This window comes from Ctenopharyngodon idella, chromosome 7 (genome assembly GCF_019924925.1).
Source record: "Ctenopharyngodon idella isolate HZGC_01 chromosome 7, HZGC01, whole genome shotgun sequence".
Taxonomy (NCBI): Eukaryota; Metazoa; Chordata; class Actinopteri; order Cypriniformes; family Xenocyprididae; genus Ctenopharyngodon; species Ctenopharyngodon idella.
In genome coordinates this window covers 6268389-6279424 of record NC_067226.1, presented here as the reverse complement: position 1 = coordinate 6279424, position 11036 = coordinate 6268389, and the positions used below count along the sequence as shown (strand labels likewise).

At 36.1% G+C, this 11036-nt stretch overlaps 1 protein-coding gene across 2 annotated transcripts; it reads right to left on the bottom strand.

Moving 5' to 3' along the window:
- Positions 1-4022: 4022 nt before the first annotated feature.
- On the bottom strand, positions 4023-8855 carry si:ch211-107o10.3 (uncharacterized protein LOC407663 homolog). 2 transcript variants are annotated; one of them, XM_051898474.1, is made up of 7 exons: positions 8667-8855; positions 7995-8138; positions 6944-7135; positions 6628-6789; positions 5450-5566; positions 5142-5346; positions 4023-4778 (listed from the first exon to the last, which is right to left on the bottom strand). In XM_051898474.1, the coding sequence occupies exons 1-7, from the start codon at positions 8740-8742 to the stop codon at positions 4682-4684; spliced, it is 993 nt and encodes a 330-aa protein (XP_051754434.1). In that variant the 5' UTR covers positions 8743-8855; the 3' UTR covers positions 4023-4681. The 2 variants fall into 2 exon arrangements, with proteins under 2 accessions (XP_051754434.1, XP_051754435.1); XM_051898475.1 differs by having other exon boundaries at positions 7995-8135.
- Positions 8856-11036: the final 2181 nt, after the last annotated feature.

Here is an 11036-nt window from a genome sequence, read left to right as displayed (position 1 = left end):
GTCAAAAATTTGTAGCTCAGGGTTATTTTTTCACAACTTCTCATGTTTCAGCTCAAAGGAAAAAGGGGTCAGTCTGACTTTGCTCTTTCATATAAAAATGTTGTGTCAGGCAGAATATAATCACCTGAAAATAAAGCAAGGGATATGTGTACTTTACATTTTAACACTTTAACATTTGTTAGTGTGACGATGGAAATACATGCTTTATATATATGTTTTGAATAAAATTTAATATTGCAATAATGCATATATCAACCATAATATTTATGTTCAATAACGTTACAACAATCAATCAGTAAAATTTCAAAAATCTGTGAAATTACGACATTGGCAGATTTTTTTTTTTTTTTAAAGATGCCTCTTGAATAGTATTGAAAGCCATACATTCTTAGTTATGTTGTCCTTAATTTAGATTTTAGATAATTAAAAGGAAATTAAACAATAACACCCCAAATATTCACAAAAATGAACTATAATGTAATAGTTTTAGAATTAAACTTATTTTAATGTTTTTTTTTTTTTTTTTTTAATGAGTGATGAAGAGGAGATGACTAATAGTAATGTTGGGAATGTGTGTCCTGTAATCCTGCTCCGGTGCTGAAGATGTTTTAGCATATATCCTATTATCCACATGAGTGATCCTGATGTCTGATTTGGACGGAACTCCAGGATCAGATAAAGGACGACTGAAGCTTGTTTGCTTTGCATGCGACTTTCACACCATCCAGAGGAACTCAACTAGATAATTGGCCACAAAGCCCACAGAGTCACTGGCTCTCTTTTCCTGACACAGGCATGCTAAGACATCACTAACCATCACTCGCAAAACAACCAGTCAGGCGGAACGACTGCTCATCTCTCTGCAGTAAAGTTGAGTCCATGTGCCCTTTTTATGTACTACTTAAATTTGCCAAATAAAATCAATGTTCTGCAGCAATTTTCAGTTGATTTTTTTTATAGTTTTTTTAATAGTTTTTTTTAAATTTTATATTTCTTATAGATTTTCAAAAATTCCCTATATATATATATATATATATAAACCTGCTATAGGCAATCCAGAGTTTTCCAAGAAAGAGTATTTTTCAAAGAATATAATGGAACTTGAAACTGGGTTTGATTCCTAGGAATTATTCCCCTGGTTTCACTGACAAGGCCTAAACCTAGTCCCAGACTAAAATGCATGTTAGAGTTGTTTTAACTGAAAGGAACTTGTACTGACATATCTTAAAATATGTCAGTGCCATTGTTTTGTCTCAAGATGCACACCAGTAATGATTTTCTCTAAGGCATGTTTATAAAAGCTACTTAAATGTCCTAATTTAACTAAGGCTTAATCCTGGCTTAATCTAAGGCCTGTCTGTGAAACCGGGCCTTAGAAACTAAAACATCTATTAACTTTGACTTTTATAAACATTTATTAACTGTGAAGTTTAAGTTCAGTTTAGTGTTATAATAAACCAATGCACCATGTTCTGCCTATGAAGCATTTGTTGAGTCTGAGTGATGAGCGTGATTTCATTTGTTGGACAGCTGTCTGGCCTCCTCCCAGATGTGCGTTTGAATGTCTGTGTCCCCTTCAGCCTATTTTGTACCATACATAAGCGTTATACATTTCTTATGTCTCTGACATCCATTACACATGATTGCAAGTGATAAGTTCTTAGTTGCATTGAAGAATGATTAAGCTTTTTACTTGTTTTAACTCGTTTTATAGGCAGAGGCCGTACAGTAAGTTTGTATTCCCTGGAATGCTACAAACCTGCATTCTCACACCACCTTGAGGCACGTATGTACAATGACAAACACACACACCCTAATACATCCTGCGGTGTGTCTGTGCGTGGGGTAATTTAATGTGATGTTAACTGCTTGGAGAAAACAGTGCATGTTACTGCATGCACCTGTTACAGGAACAGTCCCCCCAAAAAAAAAAAAAAAAGTTAAAATTTAAAATCCTGTTTACATTTTCAAAAAATATCTAAAAAATGTGTTTTTGGTTTTTTGTGTGTGTGTTTTTTGGGGGGTGTCTATACAGTGACAGTCAATGGGGTCCAATGTTACTTAAAAAAAACAGTAAAAAAAAATTACTTTTGTATTCAGCAGGTTTGAAATGAAGGGGAGTAAATAATGACAGAATTTTAATTTTTCAGTAAACTCTGCAATTAAGGGCCTACCCAGCTAATAAAAATATTTTCTATGAATGTATTGCTAATATTCCCATTAAGTTATGAAAATGTCTTTCTTGGTTATGTGAATGTTAGAGAAACATTAAAGGAATGTTTTCTCTATTTTATCATTTTGCAAGTATTATAGAAACGTTACTTTTTCATGTTCTATGAAGCATCTGAAAAAGTAGTAACATTTAAAAAACATTAGACTAACATCCAACTAAAATGAATGATGTATAAATAACATTTTTGTGCTTATGTTTTGACAACTTTATAAAAGACCAGATAACCTTGAACGAATGTACTATTAATGTTACTGGAAGAACATTTGCACAACTTTGAACAAGAACAAGGTCTTACACAAGAACCTTGCCAAACTGTTAAGCAAAGTTACTGAGAACGTTCCCTGTTGGGTATATCAAATGACTGAATGGAGAAAGTGTTTAAAGTGACTTGATTAAACTCTAAAACTCAGCAAAAGCTTTTCCTTTTTTTAATTTTTCTTCTCTTTGGTTTTTCAAACCAACTCTATATCATTGTACAATCCTATTTCTTTATCGAGCATTAAGTGACAAGTGATGCTGAGTGATTTTGGCAGGTGAAAGCCCATAAAAACAACAGCAGGAAGTGTTCTATCTCTTGTCTGAAAAGGGTGTGTTGCAGCCAGGGAAGCAGAAGAAGAGGAGGAGGAGATGGGCAGACAGGTATGTGAAGACTGGAATTTTCATTTCAGTCACACCTGGGAAGAACACACCTACCGAACCTGGTCTTTCCTTTTTCATTGGCTGATTTGATCATGATGGACAGTGCAACCAACAAATAAACATTCTCTTTTGGCTGCTGAAGGGGTTTGACCTATGATCCCCAATTGTGAACCAATAGCATGTCAAGGTTGACTTGCAGATAGGTGGGGTGGAGAGTAAATAAAACTCATCCGTGGGGTGTGTCCACAGTGGCATACGTAAAGACTGTGAGGCTGTAGTATACCGTGCAGATCTCCTGCCTCAAAATTATGGTTTGTGGAAGACGGACTCAGACTTATCCTGGTGGAAAGCTACTGAGAGCCACTGGAAAAATCACAGATGTCCTCCCTAACCTGGTAATCTCAGCTGCAGCTACCTATATTGGGACGCATGTCATGAAGACTCATTTGCTGTTCTTTTGGCTGAAAGAATAAAGGTGGACAGAGCAGGTGGGAACTCGTGCCGGAGTTTTGTGGGGAAGCAGCTGGAGTTCTCAGCGGGACTGTTGAGTATATGTTCAAATGGTCGCTCACATCTCCTTATCACTTTTCCAGCCCAGCTAAAGATGGTGAATCTGTTGGACGGAGAACTGATAAGGGCATGTGGCTGACACATACAGCTTTGTGTCTGCTGGGCGCTCAGGTCAGGGTGCGTTGGTGATATGTGCACATTTGTGAATGTCAATGACTGAATAACTGATAGTTGTTAATAAGTTTAACTCAGTATTATTTTAAATCCTTTTCTAACTCATATATGATTTACTTTTTTCTCCAGATACTGCTGAAGTAGCATAATTGACTGTCATTTCATGTCATACTTATACATATAACCATCATGTTTGAGTTTTGTACATCTAAATTATGATCCCAATGAGAACTAATATTTATTAATTTAACCATGTTACTTTTTTACTCTACTAAAACTGAAATGTAGGTGTATGTATGTATGTTTCAGTGTAAACTCTTGGGCTGCACATGAGTTGATGTTGTATTTTCAGTCTCTTTTTGTATTCGGCTTTACCAAACATAGGTTCACATTTCTCAATCACATTCATCTCTATAATAGTAAGTTAATAGTAGATTAGATTCATTGACTTCGCAAATTGGTAGAGTATGTTTTACTTTTTTAATACAGACTTTGGTATCTTTTGATGACAATAATGCTCACAGCTTAATGAAAACAAAGTTGAAAGTTTTAAGTAGGAGCGATAAAAATAAATTTGTGAGCAAATTTGTTCATGTAAGGGGAAAAGAATTTAAATATTCCAATTTTATTCCAAATGCAACTCATGTCATGCTATGGCTTTTACTGTATGAAATGCTCTTTACCTTTAATGTACAATTAATTTAATGTCTTTATTTTATCATTCAAAAATAGGCTTTGTTAACCTACATTCATGTTATGCATAGATTTATTGCGATACATGGTATCAAATGACAAGCATTAGCAATGAAATTTGTATTTAAAAGATATATCAAATGTCTAATTTCTATAGCTATGCACAGTATGGCTAATAGCATTAAAATCTCGCAAATTATTTAATGCTTAAATTTACACTTCATATTGCAGTTTATCTTATTGCATAGGCATCATCCTGCACATTGAAACAGGGTGAGTTTCCTACATTCTTACTCAAACAGGCTCTTCGTTCTTTATTTAAAGTAAGCAGATTTAATAATCTGAAAATTTGGAATGTAAAATCTAGATAGGAAAAGGTGACACACGTTTTTTTAAATGAAGAGAGTGATTTTCATTGGACAAGTTGTTGTCTCAAGCCAGGCCCACCATGGAAGCACTGAGATCCCACAGTCTGCGGGCTGCAGCATCATCCCTACCCTGAGGAGCCGCCTCTTTGGGTGCACAATCACTGCAAAATTACCAAAAGAGAGCAATGAACCACAGCATCCTAACTGAACGACAATGCTCAGACAACACTGTGTGAATAAAAGCTTTAAAACAGTACGCAAAAAAAGTTTGTTGTTTTCCATTTTGACCGTATTAAAATGATGAAGACATCCATTGTAAAACTTCAAAGCTTGTTCTGCAAAAATCATTGTCTCAAGTTTGTCAACTTCTTCCTATAATTCAGTGTCTATGATATCTTGGGAGAGGTGACACACATGCAACCTTGTTTTGGGTTGAAACGCTAACTTTAGAAAGGTTGTTTACACCTTTATGCATGCCTTGATGAGCAATATCGTACTAAATATCTGCAGAAAAAGCTACTGACCTGTAGTAAAGCCCACTGGTCTTCTGCAGACTCTCATCCACTGCACAATAGATGGTGGTCTGTGCACCCTGCCAAGGTGTTTTGACAAAGAAAAAAAAGGGCATGAACATAAGCCTCTTCCACAGAGGCAGAGTGGGTAAAAAGTGTCGGCCGAGTTCAGTACGGATCACCCCAGGATGGAGAGAGTAAGTTGTCACTCCTGTACCTGAATGGTATACAGGGAAAGTGTTTAAAAGCAGCATGATTGAGAGTGTAACACTGTTATGTTTCACTACAATAAGAGTGAGAAAGTTTTCTTTATAGCTTACCTTTCAACCTGACAGCTAGTTCACGGGTAAACAGAACATTGGCCAGCTTGCTCTGTCGATAGCTTCTGTATGGATCATAGTCTTTCTCCAGGTTTATATCATCAAAATAAATCTTGCCTATCCAACAGAAAATAATTTGAAATGTAAAGAGTTACATGCCTGTTTACACTTAAGGGGCCCTATTTTAATGATCTAAGCGCATGGTCTAAAGCACATGGCGCAAGTGCACTAGGGCATGTCCGAATACACTTTTGCTAGTTTAACGATGGGAAAAATGGTCGGCGCGCCCGGTGCATGGTCTAAAAGGGTTGTCCCTATTCTCTTAATGAGTAATGGGTGTGTTTTGGGCATAACATGCAATGAACTAATCGGAGTCTCATCTCCCATTCCCTATAAAAGCCAGTTGCGCTCGCGCCATGGCGGATTTGCTATTTACATGGCGGAATTTGCAAACAGAAAAACTGAACACAATGCACACAATAATAATCTTTTACATTGTAATCCTTTTATTTTTAATATTTGCCATGTTTGTTGGGTGCTGCGTCCCTGTGTGTGTAATAAGCAGAGTGTACGTAAGTAGTGCACACGGATATAGGTGCATATTACTAACGCACTTATTAAATAACAAAAAAATAAAAATAAATTATATATATATATATATATATATATTGCGTCATTGACTTTAGACCAGGTTTCAGTTGGTCAACGGTGCAGTCTATTTCAGTTGCCTCAAAGTAGCAACGCGCCAACAATGCCCCTGAACACACCTCGTTTTCAGACCAGCACGCCCATGGGCGCACAAATGGCCGCAAATGCTATTTAAACAACATGGCGCAGGACGTGAAAATGATAACTGCGTTGGGCTAAAACTAGCAAAAAACACTTGCGTCGCACATGGCACTGCATTGCGCTGGGTGTATAATAGGGCCCTAAATGTATTTTCATTGTAATAAATATAATACATTCAAATTAAAATAAAAATTGGAAAATAATGCCATCAATGCACACTGAGCAACAATGGTAAAATACAGTTACCTTACATTTTGTCAAAACTGAGCATCTTGTCAGGGATTTGGTTCAATTACTGCTCACAATGATTTAGAGACAAAATTATAAAATTGACCTAGCTTTGTTATGCTTACAGCTAAGCACATAAAGACATAAATGGGATTCCACACCTTTCTCATGGGCCAAGCTAGAAACATTGACAACACGGCTGGGTGTTGATTTCTTTAACAAGTCCAGAAGTAAGTTGGTAAGCAGGAAATGGCCCAGGTGGTTCACCCCAAACTGCATCTCAAAGCCATCTTCTGTCTGCCACTGTGGGCACATCATTATCCCTGTTGGCAGGAAAAAATTAAACGAACGAAAACAAACAAACAAATAAATAGGTTTAATTTGCCGACAGAGCAAGCCTTACAGCAAGTAGTTTGCAAAAACTACTATATTAACCATGTGCTTATGCATTACAATCTGTCTGACATTCTGTCTTACCAGCGTTATTAATGAGAATATCCAATCTCTCCTCAGTCTGCTCTACATCTTTGGCCAGAGCGCGGACAGACTGCAAGGAGGCCAGATCAAGCATCTTCACAACCACGTTGCCATTTCCGCTCCTCTTCCTGATCTCATCTGCTGCTTTGTTGGCTCTGCCCATGTCTCTGCAAGCCAGAATCACCCTTGCACCTGAACAATGGAGGTTTATAAACAGAATGCAATGCCTTTATACAACCATCAAGCCTTCAACAAATACAACAGTACTACAAGGCTCTTATGCACTGTCTTGCTGAACACAGAGGTTTCTAACCATGCAGGTGTGTCATTAAACTCAGAATAACAAACTGGGCCATGTTAGTGTGGTTTCATAAGTAATGATTGCTTAATTAAACCAGTTTTATCTTCCCCCTGTGAATTTATCATCCCTTTCAAACCTATTGCATAATCCATTAAGAGGGGTACTGAATTTCAATCAGTATAAATAGTAATCAAATAAATAAGATAGAGCCTCCATCAATCATCTAACCAGCCTGTTTGTGAAATGCAGGGACATAATTTTCATCTGCACTGTTATTAGGGTCATCGATGTGATGCTCATTTTGTGTTTGGAATTGGATTCAAAAAGTTATTAAAAAATACATTAAACATTCAATTCAGACCAACAAATTGACTTGAATACACCTACTATGATAAATATGTTATCAGTTTCATTTTTGTGGAGCTTTAAAGTAAAAAGTGCCAAAGTCTAGAGATTGTAAAAATATTGGCTTTCAGTAAAAAAAAAAGCAGTGGAGCTATTTTGTTTTAAACTGTAATATTTGTTTAAACTTTTGTCCTCTAAATCAAGGTCAGTTTTTTGCAAAGTCACAAAAAAAAAAAAAAAAAAAAAAAAACTCTTTAGACCCTCATGACTGTGTTGTAAGGTTGTAATCATCTTGAACACACTGAGACAATAATGTATCAATTACAAAACAGACTTGCTACTATATAGACCTAACATATGATGTCAGTTCACTAATACTTTAAAACAACATGAAAATGATCTGACCTCTCTTGGCCATGTCCACCGCAGTCTCTTTACCGATACCAGTGTTGGCTCCCGTTATCAGGACAGTTTTGCCGTCCAAGCGCGCTTTGCTGCGGCAGACTCCACCAGCCATCCATCTCCGCAGGGCAAAGAGACCGACACCTACTGGTACAGGTGCAACATTATTCCAACATCATTCCCTCACCTCTAACCTACTCTCATTACGTCGGTACCTCTGATAAGCACAGGCAAAGGTTATCAAACACATGCACGAGGCTTATAAAAATATATCTATAAGATAATATAGCCTATATAAAATCTTAGATGTATCGTTATTTCATTATATTAAATATAACAGGTTTCCCACATCTTTCAATCAATAAAATCCCATGACTTTTTTATTTACCTTTTACATAACTTGCAAAAACCAGCCGTTCATGGTTACAGGAAAATGTTTTTTTAATCATTTGACACATGTTGAACGCACTAAAAACGAGTTGTGCGCGGAGCTACTGCAAAAACATTGTTCCCTGACGTATTCACAATCTATTTAAGAAATCCCTTTTTAACATTTTTAAAAGTGCCTCATATTTACATATTATTCGTTGCCGAGGGAACCCTGATTATTCTGGGAAGCCATTATTTTATCGAACCAGTTAGAAACATGCAAACTATGATTTAACTTTTGCCTACCCGTAACCAGGACAGCTGTGATGCCTGTAGGGTGTTCTTCCACAAACTCCTTCGCTGCCTTTGTGTATTCCTGCATTATCACACCTGGTAGATTCACCTTCAACTACGAGATAAGTAGTCCAGCTCCTTCAGCAGGGAAAGTGTCTGCAGACACACAGGTCACCGCCCCCACACTACACAGGAACTCCGGAGTAAACACAGTGGACTCATGTGCTACAGTCTCGAATTTCAAAATAAGAGTCCAACAGTAGTTTCATAATTAATTTGAAATAATTAGTGTTGCTGGCTTACAGTCTGATTTAAGCCTGGTGGACGATAAAACGGGCGAAAAAATACACTTCGATTAACATGGGTGCTCTTGCCTTATCACATAGATTGGTGGTAGAAAAAAAAGATACAGTCAACTTAATCAAAGTAAATATTTCCCTTTTTTTTCTCACACAGGATAAATGGGCCTTTATACATGAAAATATATAACTTTATTAATTTTAAATGAATCATATTTGCAGGTCCTTGCGTTACGTCCTGAGACATATCTTATTTGTGATTGATCTATGTGCCCTGTGGTGTGTTTGTTTTCTTTTGTTTTTCTTTCTTTTCATGTCTACTGCTACCTCTTTCATGGAGGTGATTGGGTTCACCTGTTGCTGATTTGCTGCGCACGCACGCTCCCCACATAACTTTATTGTGTTCTGTTGGTGCCACATGTTAACTGTTGATCCTACTGTGAATTTAGTTGAAGACTTGTTCAGAATTTAAGAGTTTTGTAAGGAAACCTGTGCCATTTTTGTTTAAAACTCCTTTTCTATTGGTTATCAGTCAGGGAGATAGAGAAGTTCATCTGTAATTTTATTTTTAAGTATAGATGCATTATAGTTAAAACTGAGTTAGTCAGAGTTAAACTTTGTTTGTTGTGTTGGCCTTTGCTCCCTCCTGAAGCTTGTTTCCCTTTTATTTTATTTTTTTATTTATTTTGATTCAATAAACATCTATTTAAGTTCATTCGTTCTGGATATGTTTCTGGGGCTGGAGACAAGTTCCTCCGCTCTCTCTCCAAAATTTGTTACTGTTATGCCTATTACACCTAGACTAAAAGAGGGCTAACATGTAACACTTCACATAATGTTTGAAAACCCCTGCCTTAGTAAATACTGAGAAAACTGACCAGCCAGTTCCAACATAGTGGCCCAGGGATTTGGTCAGTGCCACTTACAAGGTCACTGTAATTTTCAGAGTAGTTTTTGTGTGTTAATTCACATTTATTTGTATAGCGCTTTTTCACAATACATGTTTCAAAGCAGCTTTACAGAAAATGCATGTCAATGTTTCAATTCAGAGTAATCTGTTATCAGAGTTAACTATCCAATTTGTCATTTCAGAAATGTACATATACAAATCACGCAGTTAGCTAACAATGTATTAATTTAAGCAATGTATTAATTTAAGGCAGAAACAATGAGCTGTATTGTAATTAGTGTGTATTTAATGAGAACTTTCTATTCAGGCGAGGAGCTGAAACATGGATGAGCACATTTTGTGTACATAACCTTGTGCTACATGCCAAAGTTTAAGGCTCCAGACTATTTTTTATTCCTAGCCAATGAAAAAATAACGATTAGAAAGGTCAACATTTTGAAGGCTGTGTGGAAAATCAAACATTTGGAAATAATTTAGATGATAATACTCGCAAGCATCGTGCAAATCTGTTGTTGATTGCTATAGCCTACAGCATTAAACAGTGAAAAAAATATGAATAAAAATATTTATTATTTATTAATATTTAAAAATTTATTTTAAAACGTCTACTTTGTAAAGTAGGCTAATTTCTGTTAAAAGATATAGCCTAGTTTTTGTTGAATTGCTTCTTTTATGTAGTATTTCCTACACTTCCTGACTTTACTCCCTATAGTAGTTAAAAGTTTTCATGCTCTGATAGCTCTAAGTGTACACCAACTAGTTTATGTGCTGGAAACAGTTTTGTTTGTCTAAAGTAATAGGATATTATAAAAACCATGAGGTAAGAACTATATTATTGCTTTCTTTAGGCTACTACCACCCACCTTCTGGTAACTGTATACAGAGCTACAGTCAGGAACTTAGAATTGAAAATAATAGCCCAACTACATAAGGACCAGTAGGCTATATAGTATTTTGCCAAAAATGTAGATTATTAGTAAATATCTACTTATTTATACATATCTCACGTACAACATTACAACACGCTACTTTATTATTTCGCATGATTGCATTATAATTTTTCTTTATTTTTTAATAATAATAAAAAAAGGGTGTTCCCTCTGGACAAATGACCGACTTGTAATATCTGAAATAATCGCACTTTTATTTATTTTGAAAAATAAAACGCCAAAT

Coding starts and splice junctions, on each gene's coding strand:
- si:ch211-107o10.3 (XM_051898474.1), bottom strand. CDS start 8,742: ATGCAGGAATACACAAAGGCAGCGAAGGAGTTTGTGGAAGAACACCCT. Junction 5,567..6,627: donor TAGCTTGGCCCATGAGAAAG/GTGTGGAATCCC, acceptor TCTGTTGGATAG/GCAAGATTTATTTTGATGAT. Junction 4,779..5,141: donor ACCAGTGGGCTTTACTACAG/GTCAGTAGCTTT, acceptor GTAATTTTGCAG/TGATTGTGCACCCAAAGAGG.